Raw genomic sequence first — 15771 nt, forward strand, 5'->3', positions numbered from 1 at the left:
TCTTGTCAATGCACTTTTCTGTTATTGTTAGCCTTTCAACATATTCCGCAGTGGTCGCTGCGGTTATAAACTGCTTCCATTTCCATGACCATAGCTGATAGAATATGAAAGCAGTTAAAATTTTCTTATATGAACAGATGAGGTTCCACCCCTTCAGAAACTACCACACTGCTTGGGTGAAAGCTTAACCCGTGAGGCCATCATCACAATCAATGTCCACTCTTTTGCATCCAAGAAAGCTGTAAGGATGATTTTGGACAAGACTAATCAAAATCAAGCCAAATCACTCATGACGAATCGGAAACGTAAAGCGTAAGTATGAAACACAACATATAATCTAACCTTAATTATATTTGAACAACCAAAAAAAGAAACAATAAAGAGCTAGAAAATGAAAAACAAACGAATTTATGGAGAAAAAATTGAAAAATGAACATAGAGAACACCAAACAAAACAAACAAGTTCGAATTTTAGGAAAACAATGACCTGTAAAATTGACAGTTGACCGTTATCAGTTGCAAACAGGAGAAGGAAACGGTTGGTGGCATTTGGTGGTGTTTTTTTGATAGACCTCAATGGTTGGGTTGATACAGATCACTTCTGTTAAAGGGTTGGTCACCTTCTTTACCTGTCTGTCCTTCGCGCCATTGCTGTAAAACTTATAACATGTGGACATCATTACGGCCCAATTTAGGCCCATACTGATTCAAGTGGGCCAAATTGGTTCACACACGAGAGAATATCAGAACACGTGTAATATACGCAAGTGAGTGCCAAAATACGCAAGGATTCATAAGAGCATGTTTATCGGTCATACTCGGATGAGGATGAGGCTAATAAAAAATCAAAAAGTAATAAAAAGTTGATGAAAAAGAAATAGATAAGGTCTCTGCCGAGACCCGTTAAGACACCCTCACATTTTACTTTTGCTAAATGTCATGTTTTGATTGGTTGATTTTCTAAAAACAAATAAAACTTAAATTAAATGATATTATGTTACTAAAATATTATTTCACAACCCATTTTCAGGGGATGACCGATAATTGTGCTCTAAACCCGTAAAATTCGCTGTTAGGCAACTTTTGCCTTTTGGTTGAAACACCTTTGGGTGTCCCTCTTGCAAATTTTTTTCCTCTTTCGAGTTTTAATTCAATCACGTGATTTTCGTGTTTCAAAAGTTTTGTGTTAGTATCCATCGTCCCAGTAAAAAGTATCATCATACGTAAGTTAATTTCATCCTGTTACTAGGAGTCCATATTTGTTTTTTAAAAAAATATTGGTTAAGATTCGTAAATCGTTTTCGTCGGGATTTAAGACTTGAACAAGGATTCTGAAAACGCAACATTTTAAGAGAGGTTCTGTAAAACGCTATATATCAAGAACCATTAATTAGTCATATTCAAGATTTTATTACCGTTGGAAGAAAAAAAAAGATTTACTATATGCCATGAGTATTATACATCATCAAACATCCAAACTTATAAGTAGCGAGTAAAGTCTATAGCAAAGGTAAACAGAAAACATTAAATTAAAAGGCATGGATATATAATTGAAAAGAACATCACATGCAAGTTCCAAACACAAATAGGAACAAGATTTAATGAAGAGACTACAATTATGAAATATCGGTCATGGACTCATGTAAGTGTGGGGACCCTGTGAATAAAACAGCCACCACCTAGCTAATTAACAGCCCGGAAACAAAAAAGTATATACCATCTTATATATTTTATATTAAATATAAGCATACATTAGGCTAAAGATGTTTGCTCAAAAATTATAAGGAAATAGATATGAGATTGACACCTAAACTTGCCTTAATCTGGACCCAATCCGTCGACAGTTAGGGCTTCCGCTGTGTGTACGGTTACCAACTAAATTTGTGGTTGTGGACAAAACCTTCTGCTAATTACACAATATATATATATATATATATTCATGGACCACCCCTTATCTTTATTTTGTCCTTTCTTTTACTTTTAACTTGTTGTACATGTTGCCTAATTTCATATAACTTTTCCTTCTGTGTATGTTGTTTTACATTTGATCGCGAGTGAACAACCACTTTTCCCAGCGCTTATTACGTGTTTCCTTAAAGTGGCAATCATTTTACGGTTTACTAATCCTCTCAAAATTCACTACTGTAGATTGACTCCCACTTAGTTAATCAAGTATCAAAAAGTAACAGCTTATAGATCGACGATATATATACGATTTACAAATTGTATAATATTTACATTATATCGTGGAGATGTTCACATCATCATATGTGTAGAGGATTGGATTGATTTTGGACAATGTTTAGCAATTAGTGTTGGTTGTTAACCAACATATAGTAGTATTATATATATAATGAAACATTAATATGGACTAATATATGTTCGGTCTTAATTACCACTCCGCTTAGATATAAAATTTTGCAGTTAATGGTGAACGCAAAAGGCTTATACTTACGTACGAAGTTGTAAACAAATATAAGCAAGCATCAAATTAAACAGAGAGAGGCGTAGTACGTACGTAGCTATATGATGTGGACGGTTGATTAGGATGTACGTGTATATGCTAAAAACAATATACACGGCCATGTGATACTTGTACAACTTGTGCCTCTCTACATATATACGATTCCAACCTTCGAAGTTTAAATTGTTTATACTTTTAACCATCCTTCGCACACTAGCAATCACTCTATACCAACAACTCCAACTAAATTCTCTCTCTCTCTATAATAGAATAGCGAGGACGTCAAATGTAATAAGAGTAAGAACAAGTACAGCCCTTTTCATCCACCAAAATTTAACCTATGTATATAAATATACACAATATTATAACCATTTACCAAACATCCATCATACATATATTACTCATCATCAAGTTCCTATTTTCTCTCTGACAAACAACACAGAGTAAGTAAGAATGGTACAGACGAAGAAGTTCAGAGGTGTCAGGCAACGCCATTGGGGTTCCTGGGTCGCTGAGATTCGCCACCCTCTATTGTACCTATCTTCTTTCTTTCCTTTTTTCTGCGTTATACATTTATTTCCCCTCTCTGATCCTTTCAAGTACATAACCACATACATATATATACACATGATCGCTTCCCATAGTTTCTTTCCTCTCCTTAGCTAACACATGAACCCCATTTTGAGATCTCTACAATTTTAGATACCTATCAATAAGTTATGCTTAATTTGACTATATACACCGTACCATGCTTAGTTATTAAATTTTGACATGCATGATGATTATAAAAAAGGAAACGGAGGATTTGGCTGGGGACGTTCGAGACTGCGGAGGAGGCAGCAAGAGCCTACGACGAGGCTGCTATTTTAATGAGCGGCCGCAACGCCAAGACCAACTTCCCCCTCACAAACAACAACAACAACACCAACACCGGAGACACAGCCGAGGGCAAAACCGATATTTCATCTTCGTCTTCGATATCATCCTCATCCTCATCATCTTCATCGCTCTCTTCCATGCTCAGCGCCAAACTGAGGAAATGCTGCAAATCTCCATCCCCTTCTCTCACCTGCCTCCGTCTCGACACTGCCAGCTCCCACATCGGAGTATGGCAGAAACGAGCCGGTTCCAAGTCCGACTCCAGCTGGGTCATGACTGTCGAGCTCGGTCCCGCCAGATCCTCCTCCCAAGAGACTACTAGTAAAGCTCCTCAAGAAGATCTTGGTCCGACCACTGAGGTTGAGGTTGAGGTTGGCCGCGGCGGAGAAGAAGGGTTGGATGATGAGGAGAAGGTTGCTTTGCAAATGATAGAGGAGCTTCTCAATACCAACTAAATATTATTTGCTTGCATATATGCACCTGTTTTTATTTCTGGTTTACAACCATAATAATCAACTTATATACCGTATATTTTATAATTTTATATATCGTACGTTTTTATATTCAAATGTGTTAGCTAAATTGTTTCTCATATTTCCACATTTGTATCAAATAAAGTATTAATATTTGTAACTAAAATCCAGAGGTGACCTTTTATTTATGTTTGAGTCTCTAGTAGGCTTATTATTGCACTCGCATAATAATAACAAAATAAAATAATGTTTACATAAGTACTACACGATAAGCCTAGGACGTGAAATTATAGCAAAGCTTCTAATGAGGGCGACTTTGTCTCCTGATTAAATGAGACTAGTCAAAGGGAAATTACAATACAATTTCTAATGTAATCAGATCATTAATACAGCTACAGTTTCGTTTAACTATTCGGATACCCAGAAAAGTATTTATCTAAAGAACGTTGAATCGTTGAACTGAATTTGGGTTAGGAAGAAAATAGGGTTTGTTTTCATCAACCAAATCATAATTCTCTTATGTAAGTTATTCTATAGATGTATTAGAAATTGCTAGGCGCTAGTTGGACGGTCGAGGTTGGCCTAGCGCCTAGCAAGAAAATCGGAAATTAAATAGGAACTAATTTTAGGGTTATTTTATTAAATTAACAATAAAATAAAAATATATTGTACTAAATATATGTATATTTTTGTTTATGTTAAAAAGAAAATATCAAATAAAATATAAAACTATAGTATTGTCTTTAAAATTATGGTAAACACATAAAACATCATTTTAAAAGAAAATTTTCTGATTTTTGTTAAAAGTTATATATTAGTTATTGTAAAACATCATAATCTCTTAATTTAAATGCCTAAATCACAAAAATATTTATGTTTGATTTTTATTTGGTTCTAAAAAAATTGGTATACACAAAATTAAGCGGAAAATAATCAGACTAGACATGCATAATTGGATAATCAATGCTAGGCGGAGATTAGTCATTAATCGAGGCGGAGGCGGAGATGGTGACCTAGCGATTTTGCGGGGCCTAATATTTTCGCTGCATCTCACTCTCTCCTAATTAATTAAGTTTTTTTGGAGTTGTTTGGGTCAAAATTTTATTAAGTATGTATGTGAAACAAAGCACATCTAAATAGTCTTGATTGATGTGTTATATATATCCTCATTCGTTGTTTTAAAATAAACTAATAAACCAGGAAAATTAAATTGTTGGTGAAATTAGGTTTGTAATATATCATGTATCCCCACAAAACACATGCATTCAAAATTTGTTCTTTTGATTGAGACTGTTTTAATTTTTACTTTGCACGCATGATGATACTATATACTAGACTACATGGTCTACAACAACATTATTGAATACAATTTACACAATGCATTCCCAGGAATCCTCGCAACAGAATCTTGTATTTTGCCGTAATTAAGCTTCAAGGAATATATTTTTTTTAGTATTATAGCCAGTATAATAATAGAAATGCAACTCTAAATGCATTTTTGTTTGTTTCAAAGTTATTGAACCTTCGTTATGGGGTACGTATACTCGGAATAATACCGATCGAGGATTGAAGATCAATAGACCATTAAATGAATTCTGAATTCGAGACGGCTAATTGTAATTTTACGAACTGTAGTTAATAATTCTGTTATACAGAGAAGATCCATATATTTCAAGAGTTTGAAAAGAAGATGCTTAGTTAGACAAACGAAAAGAAAAAAGACTACTCTAGTCGTCTACAAAACGTACTTTGTCTAACCGAGAGGGGAAGGTGCATTAATTTAAAAAACCAAAGGATTTTTATTGATCATGGACGTATCTTTCATTTCTGTTCTGTATTTGTATATATAAATCATCAATCGCACTCGCACACCATGCATCATGTATTACCATGTGAAATCATATCAACGTCTAATTGTGACGTTTTGCATCAACGACGATGATTGAATCCTCCTTAAACCTCCCAAATCAACCATTTTGATATATTTGTCCACCAAAATTTGTACGATTAAAGATATGCAAATAAATAAATAAAATCCAAAAGTGTTGTAACACAAACGTGACATCAATGAATATATATATACAGAAATAGCGAGGAACTTAATTAAACTGATACTACATCATCATCACACATTGAGAAAAGGAAAAGGGAGGTTGAATTGTTACCAACGAAGAGTGAATAAATTAAGTTAAGGATTCTTGAGGATTCAAAGAGTACAATCGAAGGGTGAAGGCAAAACGAATTAGGTTAAGGAAGAGGTTCAACTTTCACTTCCACAGTAGCTTGTTTGTACTTGTTTGTGCTCATCTTTATGACTTGTCCTATTTCACTGTAACCATTCACAACTACTGTATATAACAATACAACTTTTGTTTTCTATTACTTTTTAAAAAAAGCCAACTTATTTACAGAGAAATAGGGTAGTATAACATGCAAGTAGTGGAAAAAAAGAGGAAGAAAAGGAAATAATGAAGATAACAAGAATGAAAAAGGTGGTCTCTACTTTCTCTTGATAGTTTTTTTTTGAAACAATGACACCTTTCCTTATACTCGACATTGATGTTGACCTCCCCTTTTTTTCAACTATCAACATCTTCTCTTCTCCATAATAATATATCTAACATAACTAACTTATCAAGTAATCTATACATCCACATTCCACTTGGTCTTTTTACTAACATTTTATACCGTCTTTTACATTCTTACTAAAGGGCAGGGAAAAAGAATAAAAAAAAATAACAAGAAAGACATGGGTACAATTATTCATTTAACAGATTTGGCTATTTCAGTTCAGACCCAATAAATGAGAGGCCTGTAGGATTTTTTATTGTCAATAAGCGGAACCCACATTCTGAAAGAGAAGGTTCGAATGCATGTAGAATTACGAAAAGGTCCCTCTGTCGTTTTAATTGAGTAATTCGCGAAGAATATGTCTTGAGGTAGAAGAAGAAGAGAAGTATAGCTAGAATCGAAAGAGGCTAAAAAAGAAGAAATCGAAGAGAGGGGAAGATCATGATCCTAGCAGTGTTGTTCGCCAACTCCGTTGGGAACGTTTTGATCGAAAGGTTGGTTCGCTCTTCAGATCCCACCCAATTTCTCTTTCCCTCCCAGATCTTGTCATCTATTTCCGCAGCTTGTCAATTTGATCGGAAGTATGATTGGCTTGTTTGGCTGAATTCTTATTAAGGAACCGATTCGAGCATTGATGTTATTTTGTGGATCTGGTGTTCATCTGGGTTTTGACATAGTTTGTCAGATTTAGGGATTTCGATTTAACTTCATGCTTCCTTGTGTCTCATGATTGAAAATTAGATTTCAATTCCTCTCTCTACACTGTCGAATTGGATTTATCTCAAATTCAACATATGAATTTTGGAAGAGAATGTGAGTTTGTTTCATGTTTGTGATGCATTTTGCTTTGTTTCTATTATTCAGTGCTAGATAGATGTTGTTGATGCTATAACTATGTCAGTTGTGTTCTCTTATCTAAAAAAAAAAAAAAAAAAAAAAAAAAAAAACATTTGTGGACTTTGGCTTGCAACAAGTAGAGCTGAAATCGATATTCATTCTGCAATACATGTGAGTGACTTTTTTGTATAGTAGTAGTTAGTAGCAAATCATCAGAAGCCTTTTAATTATTCTTGTAGGTTCAATGGAGTTCCAGCTGAGGAACGGCTCCACTGGCGAACTTTCTTGGTTAAGTTGGGAGCAGATAATCTCAAAGGCGTTAAAAACGAAGAGCTTCTTGTCGCTTGCCATAAGTAACACTTTCAAACTACTACCTCTACTCTCTCCCTGTGGCATTTTTGTAGCTAATTACTAAACCAATAAAACATCATTTGGGCATGTAAGTAAGTAATCGAGAGTTTTTTTTTTTTTTTTTTTGGGTGCAGGTCTGTTTATATAGTGTACACAATGCTTGGAGATGTTAGCATCTTCCTTGTTGGCAAAGACGAGTACGATGAACTTGCTTGTAAGCCTTTTTTCTCCTCTTTTGTTAACCAACTGATCTCTGCTTCACTCAGAGTTTTTGAATCTGTGCTGCTTTTTTGGTGTTGTTGTGTGGTGCAGTGGCAGAAACCATATATATCATAACAGCGGCTGTGAAAGACGTATGCGGAAAGCCCCCAACAGAGCGAGTGTTTCTGGATAAATATGGAAGGATTTGTTTGTGTCTTGATGAAATCGTTTGGAACGGACTTCTCGAGAACACTGACAAAGACAGGATCAAGCGACTCATTAGATTGAAACCTCCTTCTGAGGTTTGATTTGGTCCAACCTACCCATACATTCTTCGTTTACTCACTCTTTAGACATTTCTGCTTCTCCACAGAATGTTTGTTTGTTAAACCACTTCTTTCTTTCTATCAACACATTCAGCTACTGCTCTTGTTCTATCAGTCCATTATGTAGTGTTATTACATTTTGTAGTTTTGTTGAAGACCTAAAGAAACGGTTTGTGTAATTTGTGTTCTTCCATACATGGGAAAATAACAATGGGCCTACTAAAATTAAAGCCTTTTCAGGAATAATGGGCCTACCCCTTTCATGAATAATGGGCCTACCATATTTGTTAGTTGAAAAACGTGTAATTTGGAGTATGCAATATGCATGCTGATGCACTAGTATGTTTAAAACTATATGTGTGTCAGTGTTTAGTGAAACCAATATTTAAATCGATAATTTAAGATGTGAAAGAGAAAGAAAGTTAAAAAAGGATTATTAAATCTTGAGTTGGATCCCAAATTAGGTTATATTGACCCTTCGACAAGAGAAAAAGGCTATAGATGAAAAAGTGACAGTCCAAAGTAAATTTTTTAAAAAAAGACTATGGATGTTTGGTTGAAGTAAGTGACGATCTATACCTCACTGAAAATATAATAATATCATATCAACACATTTTAATGATATCTCAGCATATTATAAGTTATGGGGCATGGATGAACTTATAAAATGAAATCATAAGTTCATGCGAGATTAGGTAAAACGTAACAGTCATCCTAAAATCCAAAAAAGAATTTCTCGATGTAAATGTGTTGCAAAATAAACAAAGACCTGCCGACAAACTTTTTAAAAAACAATAAACAAAGAGACTTGATATTGTTTTACTGCAAAAAACAACAAAATTCTTTCATTAAAATAATATTTTTTATTTAATTGGTGTTTTAGTTTTAATCACATTTTCTCTTCAAAATATACATTATTTGAAACTAGTCAAATTATTAAAGTTTGCCAACGTTAATTTTTTTTTTCTTTTTCTTTTGTCAAGAGTTAGTTTTGAAAGCTATAAATCTATATAACTATAGAGATATACGTGAAAATATAAATTTAAATAGTTTCACCAAATTTCCAAGATAAAACATCAAAAAACAAATATAGTGTGATGGCGTCTCCCTTGGTGTTGGCCCAAAGAAAATTTCCAAAATATCCTCAAACCAAAATCAGCTGGTAAATGGGGTTGCCAAAAAGAAACAAACACAAAGTTGGTAGTCGGGACAGGCCAATTTGAACTGGACACGGCAACAAATGTTAATTATGCTGACGTGTCCCATAAATATTATTCGTGTTGTTAAAAGGAAAAAAAAACGAGGAGTTGTGATTGTCCGAGTCAGCTTGTTTTGGGTCCTTACGTGTTGAACTCATCCTGACACTTCCCGGTTCACAACCCTGTTTCTACCTTTCTCTTTACCAATCACATCATTTTCAGTCATGTGGTAGCAGTTGTCGTCGTCGTTTGATCCCCTACGTAATCATCTTCTAATCATATTCCTTTTACGTTTTACTCCATAAGATTAAACCTCCTTCGATCTAAAATTCAGTTGCAATTATTGACTACATCTTCATTTCGTTTTTCTTTTCTTTTTTATTGTTGTTTTAACCAATTTAAATATTTCAAACTATTTATAGTTTTATCGTACTGTCAATTTTGTTTACATATCGAAATCGATCGACGTCCCGTCACATACTCAACTTGTAAAAGACTAACCTCCTCCTTACGGTAAAATATGCTCCAATAGGCCGAATTTGTTTGGTACGTTCATTAGGATATGATGTTGATGGTCGTAAACTATGATTAAAACTAGACTAACACATTTAGATTTTTCATTTTAATAAAATTTTATATCGAATTAATCAAGGAAATTTTTAAGATTTCTACTATTTAAAGTTTGACGTATATCTCTTAGTTTTTATCAAAACAATACATATATTTTGTTAGTTTTAAAATATTTTTAACTAGACAAATTACTAACGTTGGTTTGGTATCTCATATTTATTTATTTGGAAAAACAGAAATTCAAGTTATCCATTATAATTAGTTATATATATTTATTTATAGTATGCATATATTTTAAATAACTTTCCATTCATATCATTTAAATATTTTTACTAAATTTAAAATATAATAAAATTCAACTGATAATAATATTGCTATGCATATTTTTTTATAAAACCCAATAGAATTAAATTAAATTATTTGATCTATATATGAGTTTGATGGTCATATAAACAAGAGTTAATACATGACTTAAAATTTCAATTAAAAAAAAATGATATGCTGATCTTTTTTCTTATATACAGTAGTCCTAAAATAATTAATTCCTAAAAATCAATAAAAATAACGAATTGCTTTGACGCCTTCTATAAATAACCATCATTGGCCAAGTGTGTTTTGATCATCGGATAAGTTCCGTGGTTATCCCATTACCCTTGCTTCTACACATGCACAACTATATATATATTACATACATGTATATACATCATTCCGCAATCGTCTTTTTCAATCATTCTCGCTTGTATTAACGTCGACACCTTTGTCTTTGAATTGTTGATCAGAGGTGGCGTTGTGTGTGTGTTTTTTTTAATTCTCTCCCTATCTTAGGAATTTTTTCTTGGGAAAATGAAGGAAAACGCAGGAAACCCATTGCATCTCACGTCACTGAACCACGTCTCTCTCTTGTGCCGATCCGTCGATGAATCTATGAGCTTTTACCACAAGGTGTTAGGGTTCATCCCGATCAGAAGACCTGAATCCTTAAATTTTGAAGGAGCTTGGTACCCTCTCTCTTAGTTTATCCATATTTTATATATCAAAATAATAAATGGGTTAGTTGTAATTAAATGTTTGTGTGTTTTTTTTTGGGGTTTAGGTTGTTTGGTCATGGAATTGGAATACATCTCCTGCGGTCCCCAGAACCGGAGAAACTTCCTAAGAAAACTGCCATTAATCCCAAGGATAATCACATTTCTTTCCAGGTTATTTTTGTTTTGTCATTCTCGATTTAGTCCTACTTTTTCAATATTTTTGTGTGATTTTAAACTCTTTAAGCATAAGTTATACGTGCTCTGTATTTAGATGTCTAGATTTATGTATCTTTTTGTGCAAAACACAGATTCAGATTTTGTTTGTTTGTCATGAAAGAAAATCCAAAGTGGCTAAATACTGAGCTGTTAAGCTCCTAACTAAACGCTGAAGGGTATAGTTTGATCATGTGATTTATGACAACTATCAATGAAAGAAAAATTGAATTTGTGAGACAAGAGAGACCGAGAGAAAAAGGACAATAGAATGTAGGGCTTTAGTTAAGACTTTTATGAGGTAGACGTATTCATTGTTCCGATTATTGACAACAAACCACTTGCATGGTCTCAAACAATCAGCGCATCCTTTTCTTTCATTTAGAAATGATACTAAAGATTAGGCAACTAACCATTTGGTTTTCAGACTAAAATGATCACAAATGTATATAGTATTTACTCTGTTTTGGCATATATGTATATATTGATTACTAGAGGAACTTTAGTCTGAAAAATAGGAGTTGTGAACTGTGGAAATGCAGTGCGAGAGTATGGGAGCAGTGGAGAAGAAGCTGGAGGATATGGAAATCGAGTATGTGAGGGCGCTAGTAGAAGAAGGAGGGATCCAAGTGGACCAGCTCTTCTTCCACGACCCTGATGGCTTCATGATCGAGATCTGCAACTGTGATAGCCTCCCTGTAGTTCCCCTTGTAGGAGGAATGGCTCGGTCTTGCTCAAGAGTCAAACTCCACCAGATGGTGCAGCCACAACCGCAGCAGACTCATATCCACCAAGTGGTCCACCCTTAGGCGCATCTCTGTTGTGTTTGTGTGTGTGTATTAATAGTGTGCTTGATTTGATTGTAATCAATAAGAGACCGATGTGAATCAGCGAATGTGATTCCCTTCGAGGAATTGACCATTCTCTTTGGTCAACATGCTATATAATATAATCAAGGGAAATAATGCTTACATATATGTGCGTATTGGTTTATTTAGTTGCTTCGAATTGACGCTTTTGTGCAATGCAATCAAGAAATTAAAATGCTTTATCTAGAGCCTTTCCAAGCTAGTTCGTATAGAAGTATTCGCAAGACATGTTTGGCTCGGATCGGAAAACTCCTCTAGATAGACAAACTCGCATTCCCTTTGGTTGAAAATTTTGATATACTGTAATAATAAAAAGGACCAGAGATTTTACCCCCAAAAAAAAAAGAAGAAACCCACATATAAAAGAAAGAAGGTCTTAGAAAAAAACGATCTAAAGCCATAAATCAATCGTCCATACGTTGGAATCCTATGATTTATAACAGTGTATAGAAAAGAAAAGAAATAAATAGAAGTAATACATAAAGAATACATGTGTGTATTGGACTATTGATAAATGGTGTTAATTAAGGGCCTCGGGAGAGCATGTTTTCGATGGATTCGAGACGCTGGAGAAGAAGCTGATTTCTGAACTTTGAGATGAAAGCTTCAGCGCACTTGTCCACGTCCATCGATGCCTTCCTCTCCACCTTCTTATTCCTTGTCTCTGTTATAACAATGTTAGTGGTACCGTTACCACTCTCTTTTGCGGAACTCATCATCTTCTTGTTGTTGTTGTTCATGGTGGATATGTATCAATGTATGTGTTTAAGAGTGCTTGTGTTTCCTGGTGAATTGTTAGATGTTGGAGATGATCCGATCGAGACCTATCTATTTATAGGGGATTTTAAATTTAAAAAATAATAAGATTTGAAGGAAACCATCGAGAAGACTTTTTCTCTTTACGGAAACCATATTTGAATGTTGAAGGAATAATAGAATCTTGAATCTCAAGTTATATACGCGACTCAGAGCCAGAGGAAGCACCGCCTCTACTTTAATTCTATTGACTTGTATATTGTACTCTGCAAAAATCATAAGCACATGGAGGATAGCTAATACTTTTGCAACTAAATTAAATTTACCAGCACAAAGATTAGAACAATTTGGTTTTACAGTCTCGACTTATTGTTTTAAGGGTGGTTTATAAGAAAAACTAATATATATTGGCATGCATTAAATTAATATTATTTTAAATTGTTGGATATAATACATCCATCGAATCTAATAAAAATTAAATGTAAAAGAGGTTGCCTAACTACATATTGAATTTGACTTTGTTAATTAGGAGAAACAAGGAAGCAAGATTCCAAAATGCTATATATAAAATTTGACCATTTAACAAAAGAAATTTGACTTAGTTGTTTTTTCTTTTAGTACCGCACGAATTATGGCTTAAGCTAGCATTGGAGATTTAACATTGTTAACTCACCGCCCACTCTTCCCATTGTCGCCGCTCCGGTAACCCGTACCGCTTCTTTTTTGCCAAGAAGTACAATAAAATACTAACAAAGAAGAGGTCATGTGGCTTAAGTTAAGTTAACATATAACCTAAGTACCTAACTCCTAACCAAACTTATGAATTTTAGGCACATTCGTTGAATCATACTGTATATACATATACGGCTATACCGGATATAATAGAATATTGGTGTAAACTTCAAAGCCAACGTACGTGGTTGAGATCATGAACCGTTACTGCCTATAATCCAGTATCAATTCATTACTTTAACACATTTGAAATTAAATATTTGGATTTGAATCACCACTTGTTTGGGATGTTATTCGTTGATTTAATGTAATTTAATTTAATTTATTACAATTTTTCTTTACATTTTAAATTACGTACGTAATTGGCCTGTGGTGGATAGCTCTGTATATGATCACTAACGCATATATATAATCGCACGAGTTAGAATGTTTCGGTGCTTAATGCATAAATAAATTATCAACGGAATATTATAACTTAACAATAGTTCTAGATACAATATAGAACAAGATAATATTAATATGCAAATGATAGCCACATCATACAAATAGATAATAGTATATGATTATATCTATTATATACATACAACCTATATTTCTGAAACTCATCAAAATTTTAAATTATCATATTTTATTACAGTTGAGTACTAATTTGGCAGACATTAAAGTTAGTACAAGGATTCAGAATCTGACTGAAATATTACAAAATGCTAACTGAAACACAATTATGCTACTTGTTTCTATAAATGCAAAGCCAAATTAAAAAGACAATTAATACAAGGATTTAGATATAAATATTACACCTAAGTAGATCAATACTTTGCTTACTACTACACTTTTAAAAAACTCAAACCCAAGAAACAAAGTGATTGCTCCATAAAAGTTGATCCAATTAGTTTAAAACTTCAAGAATATATTAAGCTTTACAATTGGGCTGCTACAATAATGGGCCGAAAGAGCGGTAATAGGCCCAAAGAGACATAATTTCCAAAGTAATGACCGATGGTACTACTACTCTTTACAGAGACCAAGCGACGGCCACCATGGAAACCCTTTTCAAAGTATCACTTCGTCTACTTCCGGTTTCCGCCGCCGTGACATGTCGCTCTATCCGTTTCCCCGTCACGAGACCCGGTTCCTCATACTTGCTGAACCGTAAGCTGTACAATCTGCCTTCTTCTTCCTCATCCCTGTCGACAAAAGCCGGTTGGTTATTGGGTCTGGGAGAGAAGAAGAAGAAAGTGGAATTACTGGATATAGTGGGAGCTGGAGACCCGGTTCTGCACGAGAAAGCCCGAGAAGTTGACCCGGAAGAAATCGGGTCAGAGCGTATTCAGAAGATAATTGATGATATGATTAAAGTCATGAGATTGGCTCCTGGAGTTGGCCTTGCTGCTCCTCAAATTGGTGTTCCCTTAAGGGTAACTGCTTTAACTTAATTCCCGCATTTTCAAGGCGAAAGATATATATTGAATTTGTTATTCAATGTTGTGATACATTACAGATTATAGTTTTGGAAGATACAAAAGAGTATATAAGCTACGCACCAAAGGATGAGATTCTTGCTCAAGAAAGGCGTCCCTTTGATCTCATGGTAAATACTAGTATTAGAGTGCTCTTTGGAGTTGTTTGTTTGTTACAATTGAGATTACGACAAACAAAAAAATGTTGAATTTTTTTGGTGGGTTTGGTTTATTAGGTGATGGTGAATCCGGTGCTAAAGGAGAGGAGCAACAAGAAGGCTCTCTTCTTTGAAGGATGTTTGAGTGTGAATGGATTCAGAGCTGCGGTGGAGAGATACCTTGAGGTGGTAGTGACAGGCTTCGATCGTCAAGGGAAAGAGATTGAAGTGAATGCTTCAGGTTGGCAAGCAAGGATTTTGCAACATGAGTGTGATCATTTGGATGGTAATCTTTATGTTGATAAGATGGTACCACGCACTTTTAGGACAGTCGACAACTTGGACTTGCCTCTAGCTGAGGGTTGTCCTAAACTCGGCCCTCAATAACATTGTCTTCAAGAGGAAGTTGTAATCTTATTATGTTTTGATTCTTTTACTATGAAACTCTCCATGATTGAGTTATGACTCAAACTTTGTCGGATTGAAGAATTTCATTTTGAGGAAAATATTATAGTTTAAGCCAGCATATATTAGTACAATGAAAAAAGCCAGCTTATCTATAATTGGTAATGTGATATCTTGCTTGATCCGGACAAGACACGGTGGTCTGGTCGAAACCGTGGATTGCGGCGGTGAAATGGTCCAGTAAATATATTATTAAGCTACTAAATAAAACATTTAAAT

General features: G+C 34.4%; 5 protein-coding genes across 5 annotated transcripts; 4 read left to right on the top strand and 1 right to left on the bottom strand.

Moving 5' to 3' along the window:
- Nucleotides 2684-3986, top strand: LOC104774118 (ethylene-responsive transcription factor WIN1-like). Its single transcript, XM_010498787.2, has 2 exons — nucleotides 2684-2997; nucleotides 3258-3986. Exons 1-2 carry the CDS (start codon nucleotides 2918-2920, stop codon nucleotides 3796-3798), a joined length of 621 nt encoding a protein of 206 aa, XP_010497089.1. The 5' UTR covers nucleotides 2684-2917; the 3' UTR covers nucleotides 3799-3986.
- LOC104774127 lies at nucleotides 6734-8281 on the top strand. The gene is made up of 4 exons (XM_010498796.1): nucleotides 6734-6881; nucleotides 7464-7577; nucleotides 7710-7789; nucleotides 7888-8281. The coding sequence occupies exons 1-4, from the start codon at nucleotides 6829-6831 to the stop codon at nucleotides 8082-8084; spliced, it is 444 nt and encodes a 147-aa protein (XP_010497098.1). The 5' UTR covers nucleotides 6734-6828; the 3' UTR covers nucleotides 8085-8281.
- Nucleotides 10474-12089, top strand: LOC104774130. The gene is made up of 3 exons (XM_010498799.2): nucleotides 10474-10869; nucleotides 10965-11070; nucleotides 11655-12089. The coding sequence occupies exons 1-3, from the start codon at nucleotides 10715-10717 to the stop codon at nucleotides 11919-11921; spliced, it is 528 nt and encodes a 175-aa protein (XP_010497101.1). The 5' UTR covers nucleotides 10474-10714; the 3' UTR covers nucleotides 11922-12089.
- Nucleotides 12374-12870, bottom strand: LOC104774135. The gene has a single exon (XM_019243466.1). The coding sequence runs from the start codon at nucleotides 12719-12721 to the stop codon at nucleotides 12506-12508; it is 216 nt and encodes a 71-aa protein (XP_019099011.1). The 5' UTR covers nucleotides 12722-12870; the 3' UTR covers nucleotides 12374-12505.
- LOC104774139 (peptide deformylase 1A, chloroplastic/mitochondrial-like) lies at nucleotides 14447-15613 on the top strand. Its single transcript, XM_010498808.2, has 3 exons — nucleotides 14447-14887; nucleotides 14971-15060; nucleotides 15166-15613. The coding sequence occupies exons 1-3, from the start codon at nucleotides 14462-14464 to the stop codon at nucleotides 15472-15474; spliced, it is 825 nt and encodes a 274-aa protein (XP_010497110.1). The 5' UTR covers nucleotides 14447-14461; the 3' UTR covers nucleotides 15475-15613.

This window comes from Camelina sativa, chromosome 3 (genome assembly GCF_000633955.1).
Source record: "Camelina sativa cultivar DH55 chromosome 3, Cs, whole genome shotgun sequence".
NCBI lineage: Eukaryota > Viridiplantae > Streptophyta > Magnoliopsida > Brassicales > Brassicaceae > Camelina > Camelina sativa.